The sequence below is a fragment of the Nanorana parkeri genome, unplaced genomic scaffold (assembly GCF_000935625.1).
Source record: "Nanorana parkeri isolate BGI_ZX_2015 unplaced genomic scaffold, ASM93562v1 scaffold194, whole genome shotgun sequence".
NCBI lineage: Eukaryota > Metazoa > Chordata > Amphibia > Anura > Dicroglossidae > Nanorana > Nanorana parkeri.
In genome coordinates this window covers 1,600,727-1,617,717 of record NW_017306462.1, presented here as the reverse complement: position 1 = coordinate 1,617,717, position 16,991 = coordinate 1,600,727, and the positions used below count along the sequence as shown (strand labels likewise).

General features: G+C 38.8%; 1 protein-coding gene across 5 annotated transcripts in view; it reads left to right on the top strand.

Moving 5' to 3' along the window:
• Positions 1-16,991, top strand: part of GRIK1 (glutamate ionotropic receptor kainate type subunit 1) — a 160,426-nt gene that overhangs the window by 113,084 nt on the left and 30,351 nt on the right. For all 5 annotated transcript variants that reach the window (XM_018555371.1, XM_018555374.1, XM_018555373.1 and 2 more), the window contains 2 exons: positions 1,588-1,706; positions 13,610-13,827. In XM_018555371.1, the coding sequence (XP_018410873.1) occupies positions 1,588-1,706; positions 13,610-13,827 (337 nt within the window). The remainder of the gene's footprint in view (positions 1-1,587; positions 1,707-13,609; positions 13,828-16,991) is intronic.

The following is a 16,991-nucleotide window of genomic DNA, read 5'->3' as shown; positions in this document are numbered from 1 at the left end:
AGGGAGGGTGGTTTTTCAGGGTGGCCGATGGGATAAGGGCCTCTTCCCCACAAGCCCTGGGGCGTTGCTTGTGGCGGTGCGGGCAGGGGGCGTATTCACATCAGATTACCCCTTTAATAAAGGGGCACCCAGATGCGGCCCTCCTTGTGAATGAGTAAGGGGTACCTATTCACGAAAGGGTTAAATACAAGTTTTACAAAAGAGGCCACACTTTTGAAAAAGTCCTTTTATTTTATTTTTTTTAATGGATCCACCGACGTAATCCAGGGTCAATCACGACATCCAGCGTTGTCCACGACGACGACGACACGACGAAATCAAAAATAAAATAAAAAATAAATAGAAATAATTTTTTTTTAAACAGATGACCGTCGTCCCGTCCTCTAGCGACAAACACAGAATGGCATTTTGACAGATCCGGGAACATATAAACAATTGGGCGGAGCTAGCAGTGACAGACCTAGGCAAAACCTAGGCACATTCACTAATCCCTAATCTCCATTTAGGACACAAAGAGCAATAAAGCTTGACAAAGGTTCTACTTCTTTCTTACTTCATTCAGAATTAAAATTTCGTTTTATCTGTAGTTCTGTTTTCAATATGTAAAATTACAGTTGTAAGATTCTGGAAGCTATCGCCATTGAGTCTAATCACAGGTGGCTTTTACATACCCTGTTTCCCTGAAAATAAGACCTACCCCGAAAATAAGACCTAGTACTATTTTTGGGAATTGCTAAAATATAAGACCTACCCCGAAAATAAGACCTAGTTGTGACCATTCCCAGGGCTGGTGGTGGCATAAGGGGGGGAACTTGAAGAGCCGCAGGAGAGGCGGGAGAGAATCGGCGGTGCCAATAAAGCCAGCGCTAGAGGAAGCGAGGCGGCAGCGGAGGGAGCAGAGCCGCATAAGCCGATGCCTCCTCTTTTGCCCCGCCTCCTGTCTCAGGTGGAGTGATACCAAATGCACTCCACCTGCGAGGAATCGATAGTGAAAGTTCGTTTCGCTCATTCTGGCCAGCGATTGGTTACCAAATTGCTCTTGGAGAGGTACGGCACCCCCTGATTGCCCCGATCACACTATTCTTAACTTTGCCATTTTGGATTATTTAATTTTGATTTGCGTTAACTTTAGATTGTTGTACGGTAAAAAAAAAAATAAGACCTACCCCGAAAATAAGACCTAGTGTGTTTTTTTGAGCCCAAAAAAATATAAGACAGTGTGTTATTTTCAGGGAAACACGGTATATAAAACTGCTAACTTTCGCATGTAGTTGATTGCATTGGTTTCCACTGTATTCATACTCTTAACCGCATATTCTTAATGAATAACCATTGTTTCTTTATTATGTGCAAACCAGAACGTACATGCCAATAGACCTAGTTTTCTGTAAATCTTCCTGACTTTCAACAGCAGGACATGTTCTTTGTACATTCAAATACCTAATGGGTAGTGTTGGCAAGTATGTACAGCAAATTCAATGATTCTTAATGTATTTTGTGTTCACATGCCTTCTTTTCTTTCTCAGGTTTGCTGATGCTCTTTGTGTTTATCTGATGTTTACAGACTGTCTCTGTTAAAAATCACAGGTTCACCCCTTACGAGTGGTATAACCCACACCCGTGCAACCCTGATTCCGATGTCGTGGAAAACAATTTTACTTTGCTAAATAGTTTCTGGTTTGGAGTTGGAGCTCTCATGCAACAAGGTACTAAGGTCACAACCTTACTGTCACACACATCCCACAGTCTGCTTGGGGTCTTCATTGCTGGTAAACTCCACCCTAAATACCTCCATTGTGTACTGTAAACCCTTATGTTAGCTAGCTGAAAGTGGCACCATGTGTTACAGGTAAGGAGGAATAGGCAGCAGTAGATGACAGCAGTCTTCTAAATTTCCCCACCACGTCAAATCTTAAGCCACAAAAGAAACTCAGTATGTCTCAAAATTTGTATACATCATTGACTAAATTGTCAGTTTGTTCTAGACTCATTCAATTTGCTCCAGGTTTAGAGACTTCCCGCCACACATTCCAATGGTTCAGTCCATGTGTTTTCAGATATAGGAATATCACGCTCTGCTTCCTTCTTGTTGTTATTGCCTAGAAAAAGAAAACAAGAGATGTGTGTAGGCCAGAAGCATGAGTGTGTAGGGGCAGCAGTTTACCAGACACTAATGAATTCAGGAGCCATACAAGTGAGACAACCAAGGGCTGGTAGGGCAAAAATCCCTTAATAGGAACCCTAATTGTATGGGTATTCATGTTTTCCCAGAGTTTTTAAACATGGTGCCATGTGTTTTTTAGCATATGTAAAGTTTTTGTTTACTGGCCTCATTTAGTAGTACTTTAGTTAACATTCTTTGGACATGAAAAGCTGTTAACGTCTCTACCTTCTCTTTGAGACATAAACCCCAACACATTTCTTTCTGGGACTCCTAATCTCAAAGATGCATTCTGATCATTGCCTGCTTACAGAGGTCACGTTTTTAATAGGCAGTTTCTTAGCTATGCTATAGTGATATACTGAATAGTTTTCACATTGCATTTTCTGGTATGTATCTTTGAATTGTTTCAATTTGCCACATAAGCCCAAACCTGCATGAATAGTTATATAGAAATTTAATGATTTGCAAATGTCTAAAACTGTTGTGCACACTTGAAAATTGTCTTCAGTTAAATTGAATCCTGCAGTTTTTAAAGAAGAATCAGTAATTCACATTGAGATCAAGGGTCAAGAGTATCTTCATACAGCCGTTAGGATAACGCTTCTCTGGAATCCTTGCTATGTGGATAGGGGTTCGAGGGGTCCTGTTAGGCTACTGGTGGTTTGACTGAATGGCTGCTGCATTTTTGAGTAACCACATCTTTTTGCAGGAGATGAAAGCAAGGAATTAGGAGAGCAGTCAAACCCTAATGCCCAGTGGCCTCTTAACATATGTTCTAGATTTACTTAGTTTGTCTATAAATAGTTTTGCTTAAATGTAAGTGTTGGCCAAGTTAGACAAGGTTATGAATGAGTTGAGTGCAGATTTTAAAGTTTTTGAATTTTTATACAAAAATAATTTATATGCAATCATAAATTGCACCAGTTTTGGGGTCTGCTTTTTAAATGGCCTTCAAAAAGGAGGACCATTTTAGGTGGTCTACTAAGACATTCACAAAATGCATTCAGAAGAGGATACTTAACATTATTGAGATTTGACACAAAGTATCGAAAAATACCTACTGACTTGGTCTGTATCACAAGGACAAAACACTATCAAACCTATTGCTCAAATCCTTCATCAAAAAGCTAATTTCCGCTACCCGAAGGTGATTAAACGTGCTTGTTCTAATAACCCACCGTGGATGACATCCTGTTTTTAATTGTTCCGAAGGTGAAAAGTGTCTATGAAATACATTATAAATGATTTAATCCCAGTAAGAGAATTTAATAAAGAATGACCTAATCACTCATCAATCACATGTATTTGCTAACTCTTGTAAATCATAGAAAAAGTAAATGCAAATCTCTCACTCAATGGATTCCTCAATTTCAGCTACTAAATCTATGTCTGTAAATCACAATAAACTGCACTTGGATGAAGGGTGTGCAAATGCTTCTTTTATTCCATTATGGCTCTTACAGCTTAATTCATTAAACTACCTTCAGCCTATGATGAATAAAAACAAGCTTGTAGAAGATATATATGCCCTATACCCTTTCTTTCTTTTTTTTCCAATTAAAAAAAACTTCTACTCCCCACGATTTTGCAAGATCTGATGCTGCAATTTCAGATTTTACCAGTAGTTCCACTTCCAGGTATTCCTATATCAAAACCTGGCCCCTGAGATGTCAAAATGCACCAAGAATACATTTAGATCTCAAAGGTTAGACTGGGAGACCAATGTAAACTTAAGGATGATAGACTCTCTGTTGCTTCCAATGTGAAATTGGGAAGGGCTGATTTTTAAGTTGGCCATGGGAACCAACTGACATTGCTTTGTATTTATGAAGCAACAGTACATTTTCCCTTTGAACCAGTTATAGAATGAATCTACTTACCAAGGGTGCTACTTTCTGCGCTTCCCCCTGCTGTACCTAAACCAGCTGGAATGAAAACAGCCAGGACCTCTTATAAGCAGATTCATGGCTTGTCCTTTCATCTGCTCACAAAATAAGCTACATTAAACCCATAAGTGGAACCCAAAATGTTATTTGGTTTGAACTAAATATTAATTTATATTGATAAATAAATATATAAATACATATACCTGTAAATAAATTATAAATATAAATACATTTACATAAATAAATATTATTTATATTAATTCGATTTATTATCAAATTAGCCCAAATGTATTCCCTATTCCCCATTTTTTTCTGTAAATATACAATTTTTTTCATTCATTATTATTATAATTTTTTTTGTAGCATTCATCAAAAGTTTTAAAATTCTTTTATCTAATTTGTAAATAACGTTGCCCTGCATTGTTCCAGAATCATATTTTAATGTTGTTATGAACGGACTAGTCACTATTTTTTAGTGTTTTGAATCTTTCTTTGAGCAAACTGGAAAAAAAGCGTTTTTTATGATACTGTTCTGCTTTTAGAATGTAGAAAAGTATTTTTGAAAACCACCCAAAAACCCTTGTTTGTCCTTGAAAAGACGGCCCATAGCTGAAGTGTAAACATTGTTCTAGTCTGTAGGGGGTACATAGAGGTGAGAGTTCACAGTTGTTTTTGAAGCTATCTCTGAGAAACTGAAAAATAAAAACCTTTTTTACTATACCTTTTGCCTTAGAATGCAGAAAATGTAGAAAATGATTTTGTAAGACCACCAAAAAAACCTTGTGGGGCCATGAAAACAATTTGGTATTGTTACTAATGACCAAGTTATGGCAGACACAATAGGCCCATAGCTTGACATAAAATGTGTTGTGGTCTGTAGGGGGGTATATAGAAGTGAGACTTCAGGTGGATAATGCATCTTTACATCTACACAACATTATTGTTCTACAACATTATTGTACAACAGTATAGTAGCCTAGATGTATCCATACACAACATATTGACATGAAATTACTAATTCCAAATGCTTTTTATTTGGGCTAAGCAGAGTAAGGTTTTACAGTAGTAGGCGTGTGTACTTGGTTGTTATACCCTATGTGTTTTAGAACCCTGTTTCTTCTATGTACAACTCCCTGCCTTTGGAGTTTACCAGTATCCATAGCACACTGTGGGATGCAGTGTCCGCTAGTCACCATTACCTTGGGTACATGACAGTCAGCCCCAGCCAGACTCTGCTTGTCCTTCAAGAAAAAAGAAATAAACATTCATATTCACCATCCCCAGAACCTCTGATGGCAAGCGGGTCACTAAAAGCTCCTTCATTATTGGAACGACACACATAGTTTCATAACGGCGGTTTGTTCCATGGATGAAGGAGCTCCAGCCAAACAAGTCAAAGATCACTGTGTACCCTCTTCACTTTGTGACATGCTCTTTTCATTGTGGACACTTGGTGTTGTGCTTGACTGGAAGCCAGTTTGTTTAAAATTCTTAAGTGTGATGATCAGACTTTCTCTTTTCTACAGAGCGTGAGCAAAGTCTGGATCAGGATTGGCTGTCATGTCTGCCATAAAAAAGGCACAAAAGAGACTTCAGCAAGTATTGTCTCTGACCCAAATTCCTGATAGAAATGTGCTGCATGCTTATTTCATTAATGTCTACTGCTACACATGGTTTTATGACATGCTTGGATTCATGAAACTTCTAAAACCATGGACCTTATGTATTAAAATATCTGAAACAGAAAGTCTCTGATTGCCTTCAAGCAGCTAATCAGTTCAAACCTTCACTCCGTAGTTGTTGTTTTTTCCCATTGTACATGTAAATTTGATTGGTTACCATTAGACAACAAATGATTGAAGTGAAAGCAGCTTCACTTTATTCTTTAAGCCATGTGAACATTCCCGACTCGTTTATTAAATCAACTGCACTCAATAAAGTGACACTAAACTAAGGAGTTAAATTATAAAAAATGCATTCAAGTATCTTAACTATTAACACAAACGTATCTTATTTGTGTATCACTCTTCTGTAGATCCTCAAATCATCTCTGAATTGGTGCTGACACTGTCCTTCTTTCTGGAGGGTGGCTACTTTTGTTCCCCATGGTCCCTGCGTGTGTTATAAAGTAGCCACTCTAAGGTCACTCCCATGATGGACTATAACTAAAATACAAATTAGTAGACTAAACATGAGATTGTAGTCCATCACAGGAGTGAGCTTGGAGAGGTGACTACTTTACAACACACATAGGGACAATAAGGAACAAAAATAGCCCCCCTCCAGAAGGAAGGACAGTGTCAGCACCAATTCAGAGATGATTTGAGTATCTATAGCCAAGTATTACACAAATAAGCTCCAGTATTGTTAATAGTTAAGGTACTTGAATGCATTTTTATGATTTAAATCCTGTGTTTAGTGTCTCTTTAAGCAAGATTGTGTTGTGGCTGGGTAAAAAATGTCTGTCTTGCTCATTCAAACTCATGTCCATGTTTTAACCTGCTGATTGGGTATTATAAGAAACTATTTTCTCTCGTATGCTTGTTAAACATAAAAGGTTTTTTTTTATGCATCATTTTAGGAGCTACAGGTTGAATGCTCTAAATGCACTGAGCTAAGCCAATCATTTGTCCACACATCCTTAGCTTTACATTTACAAAGCATGTAGACATTAATTTAATACAACAGAAAACAGAGAAACTATGTTTGCTATAAGATCAGATCACTGCTGGGCTTTACGCTTCTGATTTAGATTCTTTTTATATCTTGGCTTTCATATTTTTGTTTTTTATCCCTAACATTTTTTTTAAATCACATACAATACATATATGTACACACATACCTGCACAACATTTGTGAACCATATCTTTTCAGAGTCTCCGGAAAATAAATACAAATAGAGGTTTTTCCAAAGAAAAGTACTTGACGGCCCACTACAATTGTAGTTAGTTATTGTTAAAGCCGAACACTTTCTGTCTCGCACAGTTGTACCGGCTTCTCTCCTGGACTGACGTTACTTCCTCTGATTTCACTGCACACTGTGAGCTCCTCACAATGTGTATTAGAAGCTACAGCATGTCAGATAGAGCCCTCCTCATTTCCTGGCTGGAGGACATCCAGCACCATCTAGCGCTTTCCTCCCCAGTCTGATTGTTCCTTATCTACACTTTTCATTGATTGGATTTCAACTCTTTTAATTGTGGAGGCTCATCATCCTATGTGGGTGTTACCTAGAGCAGTCTGTATGCAAATGCAGCTTGTCTAGGAACTCCCACTTCTCTAGACTGATATCTACTCCACTCAAGAGCCGGTACACTGTGTGTATCAGGGCTGAGGGCTCTTGGGAGAAGGGCCGAGGCAGGGTGCTGTGATGTTATCAGGAAGCTATGTGCAGCACCCTGCCAACACCTCCAACTAGCCTTGCTCTGCCTGTATTATATAGAGAAGCACTAGAGACCCACTAGAGACCCACTAATGACATTACAGAGATCCACTTATGACATCACTGGGTCTTAATTAATGTAAGTAATAAAAACGTCAAGGTTTTGTTTAAATTTAGGACAGAGCAGGAATGAGGTTGAACCTTTGTTGTGTTTAATTGCTTCCCTTTTGGGAGAGTTCTCCTTGCATCACCTCCCTATCCTGTTAATGGATTTGAGAAAGTGGTATTGTACAACTTTAGTAAGGAAAAGGTGTTGCATTCTTTAGTTATTTCAGAACAGGAATAAATAACTGACACAGAAAGTAAAGGGAAACTTCCCCAGTGGAGACACACACTGCAATTAAACCCTCACAAAAGTTCTAACCCTTCCTCACTCTATTAAAATAGTAGTTTTATTGATTCTTCTTGCGCAGATGTTTACAGTAAAACATGTAGGTAAAAATATGTCTTGTATAAGTATTCAATAAACTTGAAATCAGTTTATTATAAATATATTAAGTGTGAATCATATCAAATGGCTGAATTAGCTCAGCTGCTACCTCTTAGCTTATGTCAACATTCATTAGTTCTAATGGGCTTTGCTTAGCATTTTAATTGCTGCAGGGATAATCTTTAGTGTGACTAATTTTTAAAGTGGGCAAATCCTGAAACAATAAATAAAATATATGTCAGGCACTGAAAAAAATAAACATCTTTCCCAGATTGCTGTTATTAAAAACGATTCAACATTTCATCTATTGATGTAGTTATCCTTCCTTTGTGCCCGTCCTACTACTTATAAAGGTCCATGTGAAGACTGCACATTTGGAAACTGCATTTAGAAATTATTTTGATATGCTGCCAAATTATGTTTACGAGGCATCTCATTAGCAACTACAAGTGTGTCATAGCCCTCTAAAGGTGGGATTATCAGTAAATAAACCATGTAGTGTATGTACGTGTAAAAACATATGAGCAGAAGCCCCTAAAAACCCATAATTTGTAGGCAGGCCTGTCCCTATAATGAGACGGTTGCCTCAAGCGGCATCTCATTGGGTCACGTGGGGTTCCTAGATTTTACCTCTGTATGGCTCAGCTCTTAGCAACCTGTGATGCTCTGGCCGGCATCCCGCCCAGCTCACTGATGTCACTTGTTGCTAGGAGCTGACCACACAAACACCAACGCCCTTGGCCTCAGGTGGCAAATAGTGAATAGTGTAGGGACGCCCCTGTTTGTAGGTCTCCAACTTTGCTAAAGGGGCAGTCCACCTAAAAGTAGTCTGTTAGTAATAGGTTAAGCTGAGCAAGCCCATGACTTCTTAAATGTCATGGATAGCCCAACAGCAAGATCTGCTATCTGCTAATTCGATGGTATATAGTGGCTCCCATGATGGACTATAACTTCAATACAAATTAGCTAACTAAACATGAGATTGTAGTCCATCACAGTAGCGAGCTTAGAGTGGTGTCTACTTTACAACACACACAGGGACCATGGGGAACAAAAGTAGCCACCCTCCAGAAGGAAGGACAGTGTCAGCACCAATTCAGAGATGATTTGAGGATCTACAGACGGAAATAGTTAAGGTACTTGAATACATTTTTAGGATTTTACCACCAGAGTTTAGTGTCATTAGTGCTTACAAGTTGTAAACGCCTTTGAAAAATAGAACTTTCTGGAAAGGATAAAGGGGTCTAAACAGACCCCTGATATTTCCCTTCCCTGATACTTCCCTTTTAAAATAGAAAAAGAGATTGAGAACACTACCCATTCATTCATAATTGAGGATATAGTAAACATACTATGTCCTTAATTATTTACAAACACCCAGCGATCACTGATCACTGAGTGTTTGTACTCTCTCCATCCTGACACGTTGTTACAGGAGGCTGAGCGAGCGGAGCTCAGCCTCTTGTGACAGGACTGCTCTCACACACTGCTCTCCTAGAGGGGAGATGTGGGAACAGAGGGGATGTGGGGGAGAGTGGGAACTCAACTGCCCTGCTGAAACCCTCCACATCTGCCCCTGCTCAGACCCTCCACATCATTGTTGTGTAATGATTAGCTGGGAATTGTAGTCCTCTATAGCTGATGTACTCGGTCTAGAAAAAATGGTATCAATGGATCTCTACTCCCATCCATGCCCGTACCGAGGTACAGACATGTATTAATAAGGATGGGAGGCAGAGTTAATTGACTACAAGTGCAGGGCATAGGCAGCCATCTGAGGGCGCGCGTGGAGGGGGAGTGGTGTGCAAAAATGCACCCTGTGTTGCCTGTGTAGGCAGAAATCCTTGCACCGGCCCCGGTACTTAAATGCATTTTTAAGATTTAACTCTTGAGTTTAGTGTCACTTTAAGCCAGAGGGTTTTCTAAGTGTAAACCACCATTCAGGTTTAGGAAAAAAAATTTCCGCAGTCAGACCTTTTAACCAGACCTTGTCTCTTGCTAGCTTTTGGTGCCAATCCTAATAAAATGCCTCAAGATTTCTATTCCAGAATCTTAATTTATATATCTTCTCTTTATACTATTAGACTGAGAACAAATGTTACATTTTTATTTATACTTACTAAATATCTTTTACCAATCTGCCTTCCCTGGGGTGCCTATCCATAATATACCTTTGCTGGGCTTGTTTATTCGCAAAACTTCTGGCTGACCTAACTTAAACAAGGGTCAATTTGCAAGTTGGAGAAAAAGAAGAAGAGCCCAAATAGGCCCTAGAAGATGTACTCTAAAAGTACTTCTTATGCACTTATCTGCAACAGATAATGAGGGACCAACAAATCAAACTTGTTGGCGGTTAATGAGGCAGTGAGACAATCTGGGCATACATCACATCAGGGAACGTGGCAGATAATTGAAAAGTGCAGCTGGATTTGAGTGTAAACATGTTAATGTGGTAGCTTGGATACCAGCAAGAGCTTGAATGTGCCTAAGAGGGTAAAACAAATCATTCTTACAAAGGGATTTACCATGAAATCAGGATAAAATGCCAAAATGGGCCCTAAAAAAAATTGTTATTTCAGTTGAAGCATATTTAAACAAGACATTGTGTGCCCTCACGGCTAATAAATCAATAACTTGGGGAACTTTTGAAAAATAGTTGAGAAGTTCAGTATTTCTTAGAGTGTGGTATAGGCATGATGCCTGTTTATGAAGGAGGATTCATTTTCTCAGGGGGCCTCTATGTTCTGTATGGATGTAGACAGGAAGCCTGTAGGTTCTAAATGATAGAAGTATGGAAGAATTTCTATATTAATAAAGACCTGCAAATAAAAATAGAGCAATGATGCTTTGGGAATGCTGGAATCCTGGCACAAGGAAGTTTTATTATGCAATAGTAAAACCCGCTAGCCATTACTATAGCTAACAATACCTTCAATTTCATATCTTGCCAATTCTTTTTTTTATGATAGGAAGGCTTAAAAAAATGTGATTATTTATTTCTACAGGTTTTAGAGATTTCCCCTTAAAGCTAAATTCAAGGCGCCATAATTTTACAGATGTAGATGTGTTATAAATTCTTTACTTCTGCAGTGTAGGTTTTCTTTCTTCTTTCAGCACAAAAAAATTACTTTTTGCGTGGTACAGCTTCCGATATACTTCTGCATACCGCCAACACCAGTGCTGAAGATGTGATTGACACAATCGCTGGTGCAGTTTCTTTTCTGGCTGTATATGTTTTAAACACAACTTGTGTCAGGGCCAAACAGCTTTGTGTGAAAGGTCAAACCGTTCAAAGGGGCAAAGACATGACAGCAGCGCTGGTGTCAATCATAGCTGCAGTAATGGTGTCGGTAAGGAGCAGAAGTATTGTAGAAGCTGTTCCTAAAAGCATGTATTTCTAATGCTGCTGATAAAAAGAAAACAAAGAAAAATACTACTATGCAGAGGTAAATAACTTAAAACACCTATGTAGGTGCCCAAAACCATTCAAACATGTGCAACAATAAAAACCTAATAGCCTGATGTTTTCAGGCTTACAAACCTTATAACAAAAAAAAAGGCAGGATTTGGGATTTAGACTATTGTTAGCCATAGTGTAATGGCGAGTCTGCTAGAGGTAAAAAACTAAAGCTACCTTGTGCTGAATTACAGAATTCCTGACTTTAAAGGAATATTAAACTGACACTAAACTCTTGAGTTAAATCTTAAAAATGCATTCAAGTACCTTAAAGTGACATTCAAGCTGGAATCCCCCCTCTCCAATACTGCTTTCAGGACTTACTTTGTGAGATGCCTCTTAATCTGAACAGCTTCTTACTTCCACTGGTTTTCCAAAGTCTTTCCAGCGCTGGAGCCGGTCTCAGATCCACTGCAGACTCCAAAAATGAATGTTCTTTATATATTTGTTTCCCAGTTTGAATGTAGTGTATTGTAATAATACACGATGACCACTAGATGCTGCTGTGGAGCATAGGAAAAATAATACAAAATAGAACATTCATTTTTGCTATTATTCTCCCTAAATGAACGTTCACAGGTGAAGGGCCCTGCGAAATGTTTTTTTAATAGACCCCTAATTATCTCACTGTTAGGTCCATGAAAAGAAGTGAACATGCTCTGTTAGGGGCCCTTGCTCTAGGTTTTAGGATCTCAATATGTAGGTTCCCCCTATAATTTTTTGGAGTACCGAGATCATTATGCTGTGCAAACATTCATTCATTTTGCATCTACTTTTTTTTAATCACATATGATTGGAATTTTCCAGCACATTTGCCAGTATTTTATTTCAGTGTTACCGCGCTTTGCTAGGGGTCGCTGTTATAGATTCAAGAAGCACAAAATTTAAGCTCCCACTATCATTATTTTGGGTACCAACACTATTATGCTGTCCACATACACTGATTCATTTTGCATCTTTTTTTTTTTTTCTCTAAATGCACATCTAGCCCATTTGCCGTTATTTTGTTTCAGTGTTTTCACGCTTGCTATTTTGGTTTAATTCATCCCAAAATAGGCTTATCATTGAATTGACAGCAGTTTTCAATTTTCTTTTTAAAAATAAAAAAAAAATCATACCACACAAGCTGCAACCATATGCAAAAACAAACAACATTTTTTTCAAGTTGTCAATTGCTCTTCAATCTGAAAACAAATTGTGGAATATTGCCCAGACATGCTAAGATTGTTTTATAGATAATAGAACACATGGATTATCAAATCATTGGGTTAAAATTTGTGTTTGTTGGTTCTGTTGAAAATAACTGGAAATTCTAAAACAATGGCAGACAGACATTTGGGAACCTGGAAAACAGCCAAAAAACTATCAGTTCCAGACAAAAGGTGAGAAGATGTAAAGTGCCTTTGTGCTAGATGACTTTAGGACTACATACTGGGCTGTTTTCAGTTTTCAATCACCCACAACTCACTGCAGATCACCCAGATTAATTCCGTGTTTAATTCCTATAGTGATCACTGGACAATTGATTCACTTCTATGTGAATTTGTAGTCACGTAGCTTGCACAGCCTAAAAACTATCCATACAGTTTAGACGCAAGGTTCATTCAAAGCATGCACAGAGCAAGAGAACATCCCCATAGCTATAGAAGGCCAGACTTTCCTGAAATCAATATAGCAGTTTATTGTGGTTGCCAGTTAAAAGTTAAATCACATGTTGGCTTCTTTAAGCTCACGGGGATTGATTTACAGAAATTAAGAAGATTGAAGCGAAAGTGGAGAAGCTGCAAGCAACCAAATTTCATCTTTCAAAAGCAGGAATTTTGTTGCCATGCGCAGCAGCTCCAGTTGATTTCCTATTTTCTTGGACTCCATTGGCAAGATACCAACACTCAAACCTATCCCCATAACTTGCAATAAGAAAGGTCAAGAGATACGCCATTTGTCTGCACCTGATTCTGTATATTCAATATTGCTAAAGAGCTTAGAGGGAACCTCTTAAATGAAGTCCATGAGAGCAAGTGCAGGAGACATAACCCTTTAGCTATAACTGAAATATGCATCAAGGGACTAGTATAAGAAAATCAGGCACCTCAGTCACATCACCACCGATATTTTATGGTAGTCTACGAGAAATTAGCCCCCTTTCTTTTTCTTATTGCTACATCCAGATACACAACCATAGTACCTCCTCTTTCCATTTGAATTATAACACTGCTGTGTCTTACAACAGGATCAGAGCTAATGCCCAAAGCCCTTTCTACCAGGATAGTGGGAGGTATATGGTGGTTTTTCACCCTGATCATCATCTCTTCTTACACGGCAAACCTGGCTGCATTCCTGACAGTGGAAAGGATGGAATCTCCAATCGATTCGGCGGATGACTTGGCCAAGCAGACAAAAATAGAATATGGCGCTGTCCGAGATGGCTCAACCATGACCTTTTTCAAGGTAACGTGATCATTGAACCTTTTCTTTTTCTTTTAAAAAAAACAGGAATCTGCAGAAAAGGAACACTTCTACTTCAATTCTCTGGGGAAAATTAAAGTGTATCTAAACCAAAAAGCAAAAATGTAATATGTTCCAGCTTACCAGGGTTAGGGTAACTCCACTTTAAAATATAAAAATGATAAAATCTTAAACATATTAATATAGCATAAATAATTGTTGCACAAGCCATTTAATGTTATTAAAATTACCTTTCCAGGTAAAACTGTAGATGCTGTAATGTTTTAAACCTGTAAAAAAAAATCAATGCCTGGAGGCATTCAGTACACAGTTGGCGTACGGAACGCCCCCACAAATGTCACTTCCTGCTTCTGTGATTGGCTCAATGATTTTCTCAAATGTCTGCACTAAGACATTTTTGGCATCCATTGCAATAGGAATTTCATTTTTAGTGAGCTACTCCCTAAAAGTTAATTACTGTTAAAGGAATGCCAAAACTGCAGCTTTCCCTATTACAATAGAGGAAGCCCACTAGCTGCTTATGCAGGCAGTCCCCGGGTTACATAAAAGATAGGGACTTTAGGTTTGTACTTAAAGGAGAACTATGAGGTGAGTGAAAAGCGCTCACCTCATAGTTCTAGCCGACCTGTGACAGTCTCATTGTCACAGGGCGGCTAGAACTATGAGGTGAGTGAAAAGCGCTCACCTCATAGTTCTAGCCGACCTGTGACAGTCTCATTGTCACAGGGCGGCTAGAACTATGAGGTGAGTGAAAAGCGCTCACCTCATAGTTCTAGCCGACCTGTGACAGTCTCATTGTCACAGGGCGGCTAGAACTATGAGGTGAGTGAAAAGCGCTCACCTCATAGTTCTCCTTTAAGTTGAATTTGTATGTAAGTCGGAACAGGTCAATTTTTTAAGTGTAACTCAGGCCAAAACATTTTTCTATGTTTTGGATAGCATAGGGAAGGGTCACGTTTGTTTTGCTGTCTGTTCCTGTTGTTCAGAAGATTATAATATATTAAAAACATGGTTAAATCCTTAAAATCCTTGTAATGTACACTCTATGGAGGAGCCACGGAGCCAACCTTGCACAACAGCATTGTCACCCTTGGTTGTGGTATTGTTATGTGTACTAGCAGATTTAGATGGGCTTGACTAACAAATTATCCAAACACCAGCTAACACTGTTTAAGCAATTACAGCAGTAGGCTTTTTTTTTCTTTTGAGATAAAGGTTTTACATTAATGAATAAAATCTGACCATTGTAAGTTAAATGGTTTGTTTCAACCCTTTATCTGCCACTGCTGGACAGCTTGGCCTATTTAATTAAGCTAAAAAATAATATACTAGTCTTATCACCAGGTCAAAATAAAGGAAAAAAGTCTAAAAAGGAAAACTAATAAAACCACCAAATCTAAAGATTACTACGCTGCAATATGTAAAAAAAAATTATGGGTTTAGCTACACTTTAATAAACTATGGGGTCTATCCACTAAGCTGCCGCAGGCAGCCGAGTGAATGACCGACCTGAAGTGAAGTGAGCCGAACACTGTTCGGCTATTCACTTCAGGCTGGTACGGCTGATTTCAGCCGTACATCGGACCGTACTCAGAGGGACCAAGCAGAACAGAAAAATAGTTTAAAAAGTTAAAAAAAGTAAATAGAAAACGATTGTGAGGAGCCTGTTTGACCTTTGCCCAAAAAATGATTACTCAAAAAGTAAACTGCAGCCAATCAGCATACGCACTGTTGTCAGAATACAGTAGACCTGTGGGGGGCTGTTAGTGTGGATGGGGGAATCAAGAGGTTTTTTTTTCCAGTTTATGGGGCTGAATGTGAAAAAACTGCCAGTGAAGGGCAAGCTTAAAGCTAATGTTAATTAAGAATTAGATTTAAAAATATGTCTCAGTGCACTAACTCTGTGCCACGGTGAAGGTGTCTGTACTCTGAGCTGGAGAATCATATCATGTCAGCATGTCTGCCGAGCACTGCTTCTGATTTGTTACCCATTTGATGCCCACTCTTGTGTGACACCTGCCCAGACCTTCATCTTAATTCCTTGACTATTGACCACTCTCATCCCTGATTCCATGACTATGATTGTCTGTTTACTCCCCTTATCCCTTATTCCTTGACTATGCTTGCTTACTAACGCCCTCATCCCTGATTCCTTGACTATGCTTGTCTCCTAACTGCTGACTGCCTTTATCCCTGATTCCTTGACTGTGCTTGTGTTGCCATCTTCTCTGACCGCAGTCCTGACCTGCCCTCATTTTAGCTGCATGATTTGTTACTTTAATTGGTCCTTTCCAACTTCTAGCTGTTGCCATGTTGGAAGTTTAATTAGCTGAACCCTAGTTATCAGGTATCAAATCTTACCTCACTTTCAAAGACTCTGGTGGGGTTCTGACACTTCTAGAACCTAAACACTGAGCCAGCAGGGATATTAGTTTGCTACCTATTTTGGTAGCCTAGAGCCTAAACACTAGAACCTAAACACTAGAACCTAAACACTGAGCCAGCAGGGATAATAGTTTTCTAATAGAATCCTAATAGGTTGGACTTGATGGACTAATGTCTTTATTCAACCTCAAATACTATGTAACTATGTACCTATTGTGGTGGCCTAGAACCTCAACACTAGAACCTAATCACTGAGCCAGAGAGGATATTAGTTTGCTACCTATTTTGGGGATGGTGATTGATGTTGCTCTATGTATAATAAGGTGTTGTTTTGTAAAAAAAATAAAATAAGTATTACAGAGAAACTACCCTGACAAATATCCTTTGATGCCAAAAGGCCACTGTAGACCTTGGACGCAGCTGGTGGCTTACAACCTGCCCAATTATTCCTCACCCTGACAAACCTTGGGTGGTGATGTCTTCTTGTGCCTACTAGACATTTGATTGCCTCCTGCTCTGGACCTGCACCTTTAGCATGTCCTCCTCATCTGGGTTTCAACTGAATCTAGTACAAGCTTAATTTATTATAAACGTTGATCCTTCTTTAACATAACCTCCTATGAGTAAAGTGCCAAAGTCAATTTTTCTGAACCTCTTTTCTCATACATTGCAGTAAGTCCTAAATGCATGGTTGAAGTAGAAGCTGTCAGCTGCGCAATCTGCATCTGCAAATAAAATACAATTTAAAAAAAAAGATGCAC